At 47.7% G+C, this 16,942-nt stretch overlaps 1 protein-coding gene across 1 annotated transcript in view; it reads left to right on the forward strand.

Moving 5' to 3' along the window:
- The window catches only part of THSD7A (thrombospondin type 1 domain containing 7A), a 489,942-nt gene that overhangs the window by 394,348 nt on the left and 78,652 nt on the right, over window positions 1-16,942 (forward strand). The window contains exons 14-15 of the mRNA XM_074984678.1: window positions 1,303-1,497; window positions 3,437-3,700. Of these exons, the coding sequence (XP_074840779.1) occupies window positions 1,303-1,497; window positions 3,437-3,700 (459 nt within the window). The remainder of the gene's footprint in view (window positions 1-1,302; window positions 1,498-3,436; window positions 3,701-16,942) is intronic.

The following is a 16,942-nucleotide window of genomic DNA, read 5'->3' on the forward strand; positions in this document are numbered from 1 at the left end:
ACTGACAATTTTTAAGTCAAGATTGGATTATTTTTTTCCTAAAAGGTCTGCTCTAGGAGTTACTTTGGGGAAGATTAATTAGCAGTGTGAGACAGGAGGTCAGACTAGATGATTACAGTGGTGTCTTCTGGCCTTGGAGTCTGTGAATTCTGTTTATGTTCTTACATTACACTCATACTGTGTTATCTAAGTTTGGGTCCATCTCGAAAGGAAATGTATTGCGTAGCTTGATTATATTAAAACCTATGAGGGTGACAATTCCTAGCAGGACTTACTGCTGTTAAATTATGTCACAGTTAAGGTGGCCTTTTAATATTGTATTGTTGGTGAACATCAATAAAGAATAATAATAGAGTAGCACATCTCAGAAATTTCAGATCCACTGATTTAACTGTAGCATACAAACATCTGTAAATATTAGGCAGTTGTGTTACACATAATAGGTTTGGATTTAATCTGTGATTATCTAGCAGAATATTGCCTAACCTACTAAATTCTATAGGAGCATTGCTGGATCATTATTACATTGTATGCCAGTGGCTCTCAACCTTTCCAGACTACTGTACCTCTTTCAAGAGTCTCATTTCTCTTGTCTACCTTCAAGTTTCACCTCAGTTAAAAACTACTTGCTTAGAAAATGAGACATAAAATAGAGGTTGACCCTTTCTAGTCTGACACCCAGGGGACCTGACCAATGCCAGACAAGAGAATTTGCCGGACCACAGGAGGTCAGTATTGTCTAGCAGCTTTACCAACACTTCTACTGCTTACTGACTCGCAGAAGACATTTAGGGGTATCACAGCTGAATAACTGCACAGAACACTTGAGAGCTGGGACTAGTGGCTGTAGACAAACTTTATGGGACCATGGGAAACTTAGCCAGGCAACTACTTATCATGGGTTGCCTAACTAAAATCATGCCAGATTATGGATGTTGAGGATGAAAGCATGCCAGACTAGAGAGGGTCAACCTGTACAAATGTGTCACAACAAATAATTACTGAAAAATTGCTAAAGTTCTGTTTGTTATTTGCATCATATATCATAAAATAAATCAAGTTCAATATGACTACTGTACTTACATTGTATGGAATAGTATAAAGAGCAATATAGACAAGTCGTAAGTATATTTAGTTTGTACTGACTTCACCAGTTCTTTTTCTGTAGCCTAGGTAAAAACAGTCAAATTTCTAGATGAGTTGATGTACCCCCAGAAGATCTCTCTGTGGTTGAGAACTACTGTTATAGACTAATGATAAGACTGCCAACTCTTTATAAACTCCATACTTACTTTTTTCCAGCAATTACCTGTCGCAGACAAGATGGAGGACCATCTGACATCAGTGAGTGTCTTAAATATGCAGGGCCTTTACCAGCATTAACACAGGCCTGCCAGATTCCTTGCCAAGAGGATTGTCAGTTCTCAAGCTGGTCAAAGTTTTCTTCCTGCAATGGGGACTGTGGAGCTGCCAGGACAAGAAAGCGCTCTCTTATTGGTAAGAGTCAAAGGGGTACTCAGACATTATTTTTCTTGAATTTCTTAAATTTGCATAAACATTAATTTAACAGTCATCATAACAGGCCAGTTAGATAGTTAAGGCATACTCTGTTCATTGTCAGTTGGACAAATGAAAAGAAAATTTTAAATCTGTGATCTAATTCCTTGGACAGTGTTAAGTATCACTGCATGAAACAGTCATATGCTTATTCTAGTGCATCAAGCTTTCTGTTGTGTTTTAAAGAACTTGCCTTTTCTGTCAACCCCATTGGTGGAGCTAGCTAAGGTAGAATTTAGTAAGCCAACAGGGAGCGTGTTCAATAGCAACCAAGGAACAAGTGCCTCCCTGTTATGATACAAACCATCAAAAATCAGAAGGTCTTCTGCCAGGGGTTTCATGGGTCCCAAACAGCCACATGTGGGTGACAGTAGGAGGGATTGTAAATAACTCTATCTTCAGGAAAACTTTGTCACCATTTCGTAATTCTGGTGAAAAATTTATATCCAGGTTACTTCCACAGTGAAAATGGCTGAAAGTTACTTTATAGCCAGAAACAGAAACAAAAACAGAATTCCAGACAGCCTTGATATTGACAGGTTCCTGTCCATCAAGCTCTGCCAAATTCAGCTGCTCAGACTTGAGGCTGGGGGGTGCTTTGGTCACTGGTGATTTAATTCTATACTGTGAACACATCCAGTCCAAACTGCAGAGCTCAGTATGAAGGCACTAATTATTTCTGAGAGAAAGACAAGATGAAAGAGGGATTAACTCACACATTTTCAGTATGACGCTGCCAAATGAATAATTTCCTTGCTACAGTAAGTTGTCCCTCTTCTACAGTAAAACAGTATTTAGTGAAATTACTAGGAGTGCTCTAATGTCCTGCCTTACCTAGTGCTTCATTTTCTGTAAGAAACACATTTGAAAGACAAGGAAAATATTGCAGAGTATTCACTTACATTATCATCAATTTGACAGTTATAGAATTATGAAATAATTTTGCCAATGCTCTTTAGTTATTAAAAATGAGACAATCAAATGAGCCACAAGAGCTAAGAATAAGTGATGAAACAAAAATTAACTTTACAGAGAACTCAAAAAGGCAAATAGGAGAAATTGAGTGACTATTTTGGGAGAATAAATTAGTTGCTAGAAGAGTTTTGAAAAATTCAGCAAAGTTGTGGAATTAATCAAAAGGAGCTTATTCTATAAGAAGTCAAGAAGTGTGATTTTTGACTAATGGTATAATAGCATGGAATAAAATTTGAAGATTTTAATAATTTGATATAAAGTAAGAGAAGCAGAGAGAGGCTGATTCTCTCGAGACATGAAAAAAGGGTTTTAAAGACATGAAAAAAACCCTTGCACATGTTATCCATGGAGTTAGTATGATGTCATAACTATTAAACTGAAAAACACTAATGAATAGGGGGAAAACCACTTATTTTTAGTGGATAAAGTATTTAGAGTTGTATTCTTCTAGATAATTTTTTACTATCATAAATTATTTATAGTTGGAGATTCACATCTCCTTGAACTGGAAGGGACCTCTGGTGGTCATCTTGTCCAGCCCCCTGCCCTCTCTGCAGGAGCAAGCCCCATCCCTGATATCTATTTGCCCCAATCCCTAAATGGCCACCTCAGTGATTGAGCTCATAACCCTGGGTTTAGCAGGCAAATGCTCAAACCACTGAGCTATCCCTCATTTTCAAAGGTGTTGAAACCAGCTAGAAATGTAAATGCATAGCAATAGTGAAAGTCAGGTCACTTTTCTACGTCATTAAGTATAGATTTAGGTGTTGCAGCGAAAGTTTTAACCATAAGTTCTGTGCTCCTTGGAGACGTTTTCATACAATTATAGATAATTAAATATAATTACCTCCTTTTGTGTTAAATAATAGAAATCGTTTTCTCAACAATTATTTTTTGCCTCCAGGAAAAAGTAAGAAGAATTTGAAGTGCAAAAATTCCCAGTTGTATCCTTTTATTGAGACTCAGATTTGTCCTTGTGACAAGTACAATGCTCAACCTGTTGGGAACTGGTCAGACTGCATTTTGCCGGAAGGCAAAGTGGAAGTATTACTGGGAATGAAAGTGCAAGGTGATATAAAGGAATGTGGGCAAGGCTATCGTTACCAGGCCATGGCATGCTATGATCAAAATAGTCGGCTTGTGGAAACATCACGATGCAACAGTCACGGTATTTAGAGACATCTTTTGTTTCTATCTTCACATAGTTGTTGTTTAAATGTAACTCTTGAAATTTTGCGGGCCATATATACAGACAGAATTAAAATATTAATATTTATTGGTTTGACTGAATGCATGAAATGATGTGAAACATGTCATGGAGACCCCAGAAGTACCTCCAAACACAACATACACTGAGTAACACTAGTGACCTTGGAAGACTCATTCTGACTCATAGACAAACATTCCAGGCTTAGAGATTGTTAAAATACAGTAGAACCTCAGGTATACGAACACCTCGGGAGTGGAAGTTGTTTGTAATGCTGAACAAAATGGTATGGTTCTTTCAAAAGTTGACAACTGAACTTTGACTTAAAGTTTACTGTGCTAAAGAGAAATGCTGCTTTTAACAACCCTAATTTAAATTAAAGAAGCACAGAAACAGTTTCCTTACCGTGTCAAATCTTTATTTTAACTTTACCTTTTTAATTTTAGTAGTTTATGATTAACATAGTACAATACTGAATTTGCATCTTGTTTCATTTGTTGTACTTTCAGTTCCAAATGAGATGTGCAATTGACTGGTCAGTTCATGAATCTGGGGTTCATAATAGTGAAGTTCTATAATGTTTAGAAGTAAAATTGTGCTAAATTACCGGGAATCGATTGGGTTGCATCTGATATACCTTAAACGTTTGCCAATTTCATTTTATGTATAACCACACTTTTGATTTGCTTTGAAGGCTGCCGAGCCAAATCTTTGACAAATAAGATTTGGTGCAGTAGTGCTTTGCAAAGAATGGAATTCTTTCTCGTCTGCACAGCTTTAGGCTAGTAGTAATCTCCTTGTAACAAGGTCAGCCTGCCCTCTAGCATCCCTCTGCAGCTGAGGGCATTAGGTGTGGTCTTGACTGCTGCCTTCTGAGTCCTGAGGGGGAATCTGACACACCCTGTCCAGAGTGCTGTCATCTCCTTCCCCAGGTTCATGGCCAGTCTCCAGACACTGGGCCTGGGCTTGCCCAAGTCAAAGCTCAGCGCTCACTTGGAGCTGTGCCAGTGCTGCTGGATTCCCAGGCAGTATAAGCACCTTCCTGGGTCAAGCTCCTGAATGGAACTGCCTGCCCTAGCTCAGCAACTTCCTTTATATTGGCCTGCCGGGCCCTGATTGGCTGCCACTGAGACAGCTGCTTTACCCTCCCTGGATGAAGGGAAGAAGGATTCTTTCGAAGATGGGTTTACTTTAGAAAGTGCAGTATCTACACTGGCTTTCTTCTTTCGAAAGAAGCTCTTTTGAAATTAGAGTATGCAGATGAGGTGCCAAATATGCAAATTTATACCTCATTTGCATTTTTGATTTACCTCACTTGCTTACCTCTTTGGAAAGAGGATTGCAAGTGTAGATGCACCCTAAGTGAATGGCAGGCAGAAGTGTGGCAAATGGAGATGCTCGAGCTCTGTATGGTCTCAGTATGTTTAATTCACTTGAATTAAGAAGAGCAGAGGGTACTTGGCACTTTGAGGGCAGCTCTCAGATTCTTACCAGATCAGGCCAGATATCCAAATTTGCCTGTTTACTTTACCAAGGAGGCAAATCGTATTTAAATGGCCATGAAGCCATCTTTAAAAAATTATAAAATTGAGACTTAACCTCAGTGAAATTCTTCCATTTTCTACTTTGCTGCTGATGTGTTAGGTCACATTTTTAATTTGTTGTGGCTGTTATGCATAGCAAGTCGCTAGTTGGTGATTTATTTTCATCATCCTCTGTGAACCTGCAAAAGACGTTTACAGATCTCTGTGTTTCTTTGTGATCTGTTAATTAGATCTGAGAGAGCTTGAACAACCCACACTAAGTAGTAGACATTCTTAGAACAAAAAAACCTACTGAGCCTTTAGGGACCTTAGTCAGGGCAAACATGAAACAATAACAGTCCAGGAGAAGCCACAGGTGTCTAACGTCAATCATTGAATTGGATAATGTCACGTTTTGTGTTAACTCTTGCAAGAAAATTTGCGTGGGATGCAGGAGTTATTCTGTAATCTGTAGATGCAACTATGTTAGGGAACATGGTTGATATATAACTAGCAAAGAAGAGGACAAAATAGGGTAATATTCAGCTGTCTCTAGAGCAGGGAAAGGTTCCGTTCGTGCACTTGCAGAAATTGGGGCCTTTTGCCCAGCGGTGCAGACAGCTGCTGTGGGCCTTGGGGCCAGGTGGGAGGGGGGCCCAGCTCTGCAATCTGTAAGGAGCAGGGCCAGCGACAGTCAGCTCTCAGCACTAGCCAGACTGCAGGGGTTCCTCCTCCCCCCACTCCCTCACAACCATGTGCAGCCAGAGCAGCGCTGCTGCAGCATTTCAAAAAGGTCCAGAACTCTTGCTGCTGCTGCTGCCATGGCTGGTCATCCAGGCCTGAGGGCAACTGTCCCTTAATCCCCTCTGTCATTGGCAGGTCTGCTCTTGCCAGAAACTGCCACCCCCTCCCAATTATGCACAAACATAAAATGAGGCTCTTATATTAATCATGGTACAGACCATGAATAACTTTCTCCTTCAGTACATTTGGGTAAATGGGAGCAGGACTGGATTGTTAATCTGCCCACCGCTGACTCCCATCCCTATATCACCTTTGCCTGTATGCCTGGGAAAACACAGATGATGTGTCTGTGCACCCTGTCTCTGTTGCTCATAGTTTCTTTTCTTCCCCTCTGTGCTTCACAGTGGAATGCAGTATAAGACCAGGGCCCAAAATATTCTGATTAAGACACTCTCAGCTTGAATTTTTAGAAATCGATTAGTTTCAAACATTTCCGGTTTTTAGTACTGCAGCATTTCATAGAATCACAGAGATGGAAGGGACCTCAGGAGGTCATCAAGTCCAGATCCCTGCCCCAAGCAGGATCAATCCCAGCTAAGTCATCCCAGCCATGACTATGTCAAGCCAGGACTTAAAAACCTCTAGGGATGGAGATTCCACCACCTCTCTAGGCAACACATTCCAGTGCTTCACCACCCTCCTGGTGAAGTTTTTTTCCTAATATCCAACCTTCTCCTCTCCTTCTGTCACTTCAGACCATTACCCCTTCTTCTGCTGTCTATCACCACTGACAATAGCATGGGCCAGGGTGTTTTCTTTTTTGTACTGTTTACACTGGTTTTACTGGTTCCTTGTTCTTCTACAGGGCTTTTTGCATGCGGGTATGGGTAAATTAAGCCCAAGAGGCACAATAACAAATGAGCAAAAGTCACCTTCTCTTTTCCTCCTGCAGCCCTTTTTCTTTGTGTACTCACTACCTACTAGCCTCTTCCTTTTCCTTGGCCCCAGAAGCAGTGATAAAGGTGCTTCCACTTTCATCCACCTCTCCTAGGTATATGTACTTCCTGGGACAACTTCATCTTTTCCAAGTATCAACTTCCTCACTCTATCTCAACAGCAGCTGCTCACAGGATTGTCTCCTGGTCCCTGGCTCTGTCATCCCCATTTGCGTGACAGCTATTCATTGGGACTTGTCTATGGGTCTGGGGAGAAGGGACAAACCCTTCCTTTCTACACGCTCCTAGATGGGCTGTGCGTGCTCTGCAGGATTCTGTGTTTCTCTGACTATCTGTGTTCTCAGTCCACCACCACCCACATCCTTTTTAGCCAGAATACAGGTGCCCAAAGGGATTCCTACATTGTCCAAATGCTCCCCCGATCTTAGCTCACAGAGTTCGTTGCTGCAGAAAGTGTTCACCTTCTACTACTCCTCCGTGTGTGCGCAGCTCTGGAGTAGGCCTGGAGCCCACCAACCACTCTTCCCTGGGAACTATGAGAGTGTTCAAGGGAGATATTTGACGACACCCTTCCTGCTCCTATTTCCCCAGTTTCTGTGCTATCAGGGAGGGGGTCCTCTGCTCCCCCATGTTGTTCCCCACCTAAAAACATTCAAAGGCCAGCTAAGGACTTAGCTGGGGGAGCCCCTCTAGCACCACCAGCAGCATGATGTAAAGGAACGGTCTCAAAAGTTCACATAGCTGCTCATTTGCATATTTGTATGGCTAATTTGCATAGTTGTGCAGGATCACCTGCGAGCAGAGGCTGCTACTGCAAGACAACAAACTGTGTAAATGTGGTTCTGGCAGCAAAAGTTCCCTTTGTCAGCAGCCCCTTATGCCTGGAAAATATCAGGCATATGGAGCTGCTGACAATGGGGGTTTTCACTGGCAGAATAACTTTTCCACGGCTTGTTTTCAGCCAGCAGCAGCCTCTGCTGGCAGGGCGATCTCATATGACTATGCAAATTAGAGGTGTGCATATGCAAATGAGCATCCTTTGCCTTTTCAAGACCCCTCTTTTACATCACACTGCAAGCAGCACAGCCCTATATAGACGTAACCTATATGTTTTGTACCTTTGGAGAGGTGATTGGTATTGAAGGTGCTGCTTCTGAGTTGCTTTAACCAGTTTGCGGATCCTTGGATTGGAAGGGTTTACAGTTGCTGCCAAATGCAGTGGGACCTGAAGTGTCCACACAGTGAAAAAACAAGGGGCAGTTGGGCCTGCAACCCACTCAGTCTGAGTGGGATCGGACTACACTGTTTCTCCCAAAGTGAAAGGCAGTCAGCCAGGCCTGTTGCATGAGGGGGGTGCACTTGAGAAGGACTTAAATGGAGTCTAAGATGCAGTTCATTCATTATTTTGACAGCAACAATTTGTGAGCTCATTCTTGGCCGTCATATCTGTCATTTTCCAGTCAAAATAAACTAAGCTGTAAAGTGTCTGTGTGGTTTCATTAGAGTCATAGTTAGAGGATTTGATCATTGTGTTGTAGACTTCAGTTTTGAACTGACATTGCTAAACACTCATTGCTTTTAATTTAAGAAGCTATATTCACATGGCAGAGGGAAAACAACAGCATTGCTTAGATAAAAATATCTCGAGCTGTTGTTCCTCTTGGTATCTATATCACATTAAAAATTCATTGTGAATTAATGCAAGAAGATGGAACAGTTTAATAGGAATATGTGACCTGCTTATCAGCTTTCATTGTTGGGCTATGCACCTTCAGGTCTTTTACATGGTTGTTTCATTAATTTGATTTTGGTCCCCTTAAGTTTTGTTAATTATTTTTAATAGCAAATTGTGCTGATAAATAATGCCAAGAATATGAAAGTATTTTGCAAGCATTCAGAGTGACAGAACTCACTTTGAGGTAAAAGCTGCTCTCCAAGATATGCGTGTACCGTTTTCTGATTCTCCCTAGTTTCTTGAATAATGAACACGGCTGCCTATCAACATCAACACAGCTGCCTATCCTATTGTGGTGAAAATATATAAAATGGCTTTAAAAAAAACAGTTCATTGCTCAAAAAAGGCTCTAGTTATTAGTCCTAGAGGCACATCTGTGCTTTGAATTATGAAGTGTTATATAATACTAAATAAGGGGTAGCCAACCAGTTAGGGATGAAGAGCCACAGATAGAGTACAAAGAACCATCTATCTAGCTGTCTATCGATATAACATGTAGGCTGTGTCTACACTAAATACATATTCAGCGCCTTATTAGCTTGCGGGCGGCCACGGCACTTCGAAATTGACGTGGCTCGCTGCTGCTTGGCTCGTCCAGACGGGGCTCCTTTTCGAAAGGACCCTGCCTACTTCAAAGTCCCCTCATTCCTATGAGCAGATGGGAATAAGGGGACGTCGAAGTAGGCGGGGTCCTTTTGAAAAGGAACTCCATCTGAACGAGCTGCGCGGCAGCGAGCCGCATCAATTTCGAAGTGCCGTGGCCGCCCGCAAGCTAATGAGGCACTGAATATGTATTTGCATGGCCATTTCGAAGTTTGGGGCTAGTGTAGACATAGCCGTAGTGATATATATAAATATAATATATATCTATAGAGATATAAAAATAAATATATAATATATGGCTCAATGCCCTCTCCCTCCCACAGAGCCAGACACCCCCCAGCCCCCTGCTATAACCCAATCCCCCACCCCACCCTCAGAGCCAGGCACCTGCAGCCCTTCCCTCCCCTAACTTGATGCCAGCAATTCACCAGAGCTGCTGCTGCTGCTGCTGCTGCTGCTGCTGCCCCTGCCCCACAGCCACCGCCATCACTGCTGCTGCCATGTGCTTCTTCCACTAAGCAGTGGGCACATGCATAGAGAAGCAAGTGACACTCCTGGTGCGCAGCTCTGAGGAGGATCTGCATTTAATAGCTCAAAGAGCCACATGTAGCTCAAGGGCCACGGGTTGGCTACCCCTGTACTAAGTATTCAAAAAAAAAAAAAATCCTAGGCCTCACACATGAGGCACCCAAAAGTAATACGTACATTTGACCTTCATTTTACTGTGCCTCCAATTTCCCATCCCTGTTTGCTATTCTCAGAATGCCCAAAAATCAACTGAAAATTTTGAAAACATAATTTTGACTTACATTCTGCCGAAAACCTCAAACAATTTCCTTTTTTGTTTGATCCGTGGGGGGGGCGGGCGCACGGGTGCGGTGGTTCAGAATGATCAGTTAGCTGAAAAATCCATTATTCTCCTCACTCTACACTTCGCCGGTGGTGGTTGTAGGTGTTTGCTGGCGGGAAAGGAATGGTGAGAGCCACCAATCTTGAGTCCCATTTCAGGTCTTAGAGGGGAGTGTGCTCTAGTCAGCGCAGTCTTCCACTCTTTCCTCACAAAATGTAGAACCTTCTTCCCTCTCCCCTAGTCTGTCCTCATCCCAGTCTTCCTTTCCTCCTCACCTGACCATTTTCACTATCTTTGCTCTCTGTGCTTCCAGTCCCTGTATTGTTGACCACTCAGTCCCAATTTTCTACCACATTTGACAACTCCGTCTGCTCTGGCTCTCCTCACCTCTTGGCCTCCCCTTGCCTGCCCATATTTTCTTCCTCCTGCCTCTTCCTCATTTTCCTCCCTGGTCATCTCAACTGATCTCTGTCTCTGCACCCGACATCTTTGTCCTAGTTTCTGAGTCCAGCCAGTGCTATTGCACCCTCTGCACCTGAGGGCCCCACTGTGTTCCTCTCATATCCTTCACCTTCTGCCACTCACTTTCAGTCTCAGTTTCCTTACTTTCTTCTTCGAGTGTCCCCGTAGGTGCTCCACCATAGGTGACGGCTTGGCCGGCGCCGCAGATCGGATCTTCCAAGCAGTTTCTGCCGGACCGCGCATGCGCCGGCACGCGCCGCTCCCTGGCGCGCTCCTGGCCATGTGCGCGATCCGGTCCCCGCCAGTTCCTCTCAACCGCCGTCGGCTGCAGACGGAATCCGACTAGGCTAAAGCCACATAGCGTATTCAACGACTTTATTTGTTTTTCTCTTTAAAGTTTTTCAGTTCTTAGGATACCATAAGTAACCGGTTGTTATTTTGTAAAAAAAAAACAAAAAACAAACAACAAACAAGCTACGGAGGGACAGCTCAAGCCAGTCCCAGTAACCAGCGCCGGAGGCCGGGAGCTAGGGCCATCAGCCCTCCTGCTGAGGCAGGCCATCGGACGGGGAAACAGCACAAAGAAGTGCTAAGTACCCAAAAACAAACTCAAAGACTCACCAACAATGTCCTCCTCAGGCTTTAAAAAATGTGAGTCCTGCCGAGAGGCGATGCCAGTGTCCGATGGGCACAGTCTATGCATAAGGTGCCTGGGGGAGTCCCATGTGGCACAAAAATGCGCCTTCTGTGCAAAGTTAACGACCAGAGCACGGAGAGACAGGGAGATGAGAATTAAACTGCTGCTTCTTGACAAGGCCCTCCAGCCAGACGTGCCGGAGCGGCCGCAGCAGGAGGGACCCTCCGGGGCCCTTAGAAGGAAAGCTGCCTCCCTCACTCCATCAGCGCAAAAACGGAGGAAAGTTTCTCCAACCCGATCCCTGCCGGCAGCAACAGTGAGCGGGACGGGAGGAGCGAGCAGCCCCCAGCCGCAGCAACAGCTGATCGGCGGCGGCACGGAGAGCCACGTGGAAGCGGCTCAGCCTCCGATGATCAGCCAGCCGCCCCGCACCGCAGGCAGGGCGGCGGCTAAGCAAGCGCCGGTACCAGCGGCACCGCAGGCAGCGGCACCGATCCCCGGGGAACCGGCGGTGCAGAGCGCGCAGGCACGTAGCCTGCAGGCGCACAAGGACTCCGCACGTGTGGCACCGCCCTCGAGCGTGCCTAGCACGGTGCCGACAGGGCCGGGATCCCCCGCCCATCAGGGGGCGGAGTTACCTCCTCAAGGGAGGGGGAAGGCTGCACACAAGAGGAGGCATTGCAGCCCCTCTCCAGACAGGGCTGTGGAGCTCTTCTCTCACAGCCCTCCGCTCATGTTGCAGACTCCAACCAGAAGGCAGGGGCCCCCCCTAGCCTACCCGGAGCCCCCTTCTCCTTTCCTGCAATCAGCCTCCCCATGGCTGGCACCACCCTCGCCCTTCCTGGGATTTGAATCGCTGGACTATTATGCAAAATCGCTCTCTCCAGTGTCTCGACAATCCCCCTCTCCCAGACACACAGGGTACGTGCAAAGGGAATGGTCAAGGTCACGGTCACCTTCCCAGGAACAGTGCCTATACTGCCATGGTCGTCCCTACCACGCGGGGCATGGACACCATCGGCAATCTACCAGGGAGAGATCCCCACATATTACCTCGTACCCCCGAGGGCAATCGCGATCGGGGACGGAGACTCAAGCATCCCAGGGGGGACTGGCCGTGGACCCACGAGATTTTCCCTCGCAAACCTCCAGCGAGAGGGCGCACCATCACCATCAAGAACCGGAAGAGTCCAAAGAAATGTACCCCAGCGGTTCCTCGTTTTCCTCCCCGGATGAGGCCACGGCCTTAGGGGACGTCCATCCCAAGGACGATCTCAAACAGTTTCAGGAGCTGTTTAAGAGGGTAGCTTTCACGCAAGGCATCCAGACAGCACAAGTGCAAGAGAAACATCATAAGCTCCTTAAAAATTTGAGCTCCCCGGCCTCCTCCAGAGTAGCAATCCCGCTTGATGAAGCGATCTTGGAGTCCGCCACTACCATATGGCACACCCCGGCAACTATTCCGCCTGTCCAAAAGAGAGCGGATAAGAAATACTTCGTGCCGGCGAAGGGCATGGAGTTCTTGTTTAGCCACCCCCAGCCAAACTCCTTGGTGGTGGAGTCCTCGCAGCAAAGATTAAAAACATCTCAATTTAAAACAGGGGGAATGGACAAAGATGCCAAGAAGCTAGAGCTGTTCGGCAGAAAGGTCTACTCCTCCTCCACTTTAACCTTGCGAATGGCAAATTATGCAGCGCACTTGGCGAACCATAATTTCGACAACTATGCCAGATTAACTTCCCTCATGGACTCGCTTCCAGAGGACAAAAAGCCGGTCCTCAAGGCCATAGTGCAAGAGGGCTACGCGGCTGCGAGGATGGAAGTTCAGATTGCTTTGGACGTTGCGGACACGGCAGCACGTTCCACAGCAACTGCAGTGGTGATGCGACGGGAGTCCTGGCTCCAGACCTCGGGCATACCGAGAGATCTGCAGGCGAAGATAATCGACCTTCCCTTCGACTTGCAGAAGCTGTTTGCTGAATCAACTGACTCGGTCCTTCATTCCAGTAAAGACTCAAGAGCCACACTCAGGACCCTGGGGATTTACACCCCTCCATACTCAAAGAAAAGGTACTACCCACAGCAAAGGCGGTACCAATACCAGCAACAGCGCCCCCAGTATCACAGGGGTTACGAGCAAGGGCGGCATCAGCAGCACCAGCAGTACAGAACCCCCAGGCGACGCTCACAACAGGGCCGTCCGTCCTCGGGGCGGGGCCAAAGGCCACAAGTTTGACATACAAATCCAGGGCTGCGCCATCACCACCATTGCACAACATCATCCGAAACGACTTTTTCACCATCGCCTCCGACCATTCTACGACCAGTGGCAAAGGATCACCACAGACAAATGGGTGCTGGAGATCATAGCCACGGGGTACGCCATCCCCTTCCAGTCGCTCCCGCCGCCGCGACCCCCGCCCAAGCCCCACCCCCAGGAGGCCTCCCATGTAGCCAGGCTCAGGCAGGAGGTGGCCCACCTAGAGTTCATAGGGGCGGTGGAAAAGGTGCCGGAGCAACTGCAAGGGAAAGGGTTCTACTCTCGGTATTTCCTGACGGAGAAAAAGACAGGAGGCTGGAGGCCCATCTTAGACCTTCGTGGCCTCAACAGGTATCTGCGCAAGCAACGTTTTCGGATGATCACTATTGCCTCCATCCTTACAGCACTGGACGATGGAGACTGGTTCGCAGCCCTCGATCTACAAGACGCGTACTTCCACATAACCATTCATCCGGCTCACCGACGTTTTCTCCGGTTCATGGTGGGCAACGAACACTTCCAATACAAGGTCCTACCGTTTGGCCTTTCCTCGGCCCCCAGAGTCTTCACCAAGACCTTGGCAGTGGTGTCAGCCTACCTGCACAGACAGGGGGTGTTTATTTTCCCGTATCTGGACGACTGCCTGCTCAAAGGGACCTCGAAAAGGGAGGTTCTCCGCATGATACGCGTCACAGCAAACACGTTCTCCGCACTTGGCCTGGTTATCAATATGGCAAAATCAAAGATAGACCCCTCACAGGACATAGAGTTCATAGGGGCTCGCATAAACTCAGTCTCGGCGAGAGTATACCTTCCAGAGGCTCGCTTTCGAGCCATCGGTTCCCTCGTGCAGGTCATCACCTTCAGCCCTACGGTGCCGGTCTTGACGTGCTTGCAGCTGCTGGGCCACATGGCAGCGGCTACGTTTGTGGTACAGAACGCCAGGTTGCACATGCGCGGCATGCAACATTGGCTGGCAAGTGTATACAAGCCGGCAGTACACACCGTTCACAGGGTGGTGTCGCCCCCACCAGGGGTGCGCGAATCCCTGCAATGGTGGGTAAACCCCGGGAACTTGCTAACAGGGGTACCCTTCCATCAGCCGCAAATATCGTTTTTCCTCACTACGGATGCCTCCCTCATAGGGTGGGGAGCGCACATGGGCGAAGAGGTGGCTCAAGGACTGTGGTCACCCACGGAACAGTCTCTGCATATCAATGTTTTAGAGCTCAGAGCAGTGTTCAACGCCTGCAAACACTTTCGAGACCGTATACAAGGCAAAGTCGTCGGGATCAGTACAGACAATACCTCCACCATGTTTTACATAAACAGGCAAGGAGGAGCTCGATCCCGTACCTTATGCGCGGAAGCAATCCGCCTATGGAACTGGTGCATCGCCCACGATATAATCCTGAGAGCCTCCTACTTGCCGGGCACGCACAACGTGAAGGCAGACCAGTTGAGCAGACGTTTTGCGCTCACCCACGAGTGGCAGATCCGTCCCGATCTACTACGGCCCATTTTCCACGCATGGGGGTTTCCCCAAATAGATCTGTTTGCCACTCAGCACAACAAACAGTGCCCACGATTCTCCTCCAGAGCAGGGCTGGGCCGGGGGTCCCTGGGGGACGCGTTTGCGATCCCGTGGGGAGGCCCCCTGCTTTACGCGTTTCCCCCCGCAGTGCTGATCCACAAGGTTCCGCAAAAAGCCAGGAGAGACAAGGCTCGGATGATCCTGATAGTCCCAACATGGGATCGCCAACCATGGTTCCCCCTACTCCTGCGCCTGTCGGACCGCCCACCGATGCCTCTTCCGGTGGCGCCGGACCTGCTCACGCAAGCCCAGGGGTCCATAGTGCATCCGCACCCCCAAAGCCTGCGACTGCAAGCGTGGCTAATCCATGGCTCAGCTCCCTAGAGAGCACATGCACAGTGGAGGTACAGCAAGTCCTAGAAAGTAGCAGGAGGACTTCCACTAGGAAAACCTACAAACAAAAATGGACTCGCTTCATGGCTTGGTGTTCTACCAAGCAGCTGGCCCCCCTTTCGGTGCCTATACCTACAATTCTAGAGTATTTACTGGACCTCAAGAGAGCAGGACTCTCGCTATCCTCGTTAAAGGTCCACCTGGCCGCCATCTCGGCGTTCAGACATGAGGAGGGAGGGCACACGGTGTTCGCCCACCCTATGGTTACCAGGTTCCTCAAAGGGTTGGTAAACCTCTACCCCCCTCGGAAACCGATTCCACCTTCGTGGAGCTTGGACCTGGTGCTTACCACACTCATGGGACCACCGTTCGAGCCCTTGGCCACGGTTCCCCTTCGCCTCCTTACAGTAAAGACGACCTTTCTTCTTGCAATTACGTCAGCCCGTCGGGTGAGCGAGCTTGCGGCAGTCATGGCAACGCCACCCTGTACTGTCTTTTCCAAGGAGGCGGTAACCATACGGCTGCATCCAGCCTTTGTTCCCAAAGTTTCTTCCGAGTTTCACATCAATGAACCTATTGTTCTACCCTCGTTCTATCCAAAGCCTCATAACTCCAGCGAAGAGGCGCGCCTACACCTCCTGGATGTGAGGAGGGCGCTAGCCTTCTACGTAGACAGGACCAAGTCCTTCCGAAAAACGGATAGACTCCTGGTCTCCCTCGCTCCCAAATCTAAAGGAGAAGGTCTCTCATCGCAGAGAATCTCAAAGCACATTGTATCCTGCATAAAAATGTGCTACGAGCTCAGAAAGACTCCTTTGTCGGCCACTCCCAGGGCTCATTCCACCAGGGCGGTGGCAACATCAACAGCCTTTTTCAAGGGCGTTGCATTGAAAGACATTTGCAGAGCGGCGACCTGGTCATCCTACGACACGTTCGCCAAACATTACGCCCTTCACAGGGTATTCCAAGAGGATACCCGTCTCTCTGCAGCGGTCCTCTCGGGGACCAGCTGCACATAATCCGATTACCCACCACCTATCTGGGTTACTGCTGGGTAGTCACCTATGGTGGAGCACCCACGGGGACACTCGAAGAAGAAAGAGAAGTTACTCACCGTAGTAACGGTGGTTCTTCGAGATGTGTCCCCGTGGGTGCTCCACTTCCCGCCCATCCTCCCCGCTTCGGATCTCTGTTAGTGTTTTGCAGGGGCAACCGAGGCGGTTGGTCGAGGAACTGGCGGGGACCGGATCGCGCACATGGCCAGGAGCGCGCCAGGGAGCGGCGCGTGCCGGCGCATGCGCGGTCCGGCAGAAACTGCTTGGAAGATCCGATCTGCGGCGCCGGCCAAGCCGTCACCTATGGTGGAGCACCCACGGGGACACATCTCGAAGAACCACCGTTACTACGGTGAGTAACTTCTCTTTCTCCTAGCCTCCTTGCTCAGCCAGTCCCCAGCTCCCAGATCCAGTCTCCTTCCCAGGTAGTGTCAGTTGCCTCCCCTGCCAG

This window comes from Carettochelys insculpta, chromosome 2 (genome assembly GCF_033958435.1).
Source record: "Carettochelys insculpta isolate YL-2023 chromosome 2, ASM3395843v1, whole genome shotgun sequence".
NCBI lineage: Eukaryota > Metazoa > Chordata > Testudines > Carettochelyidae > Carettochelys > Carettochelys insculpta.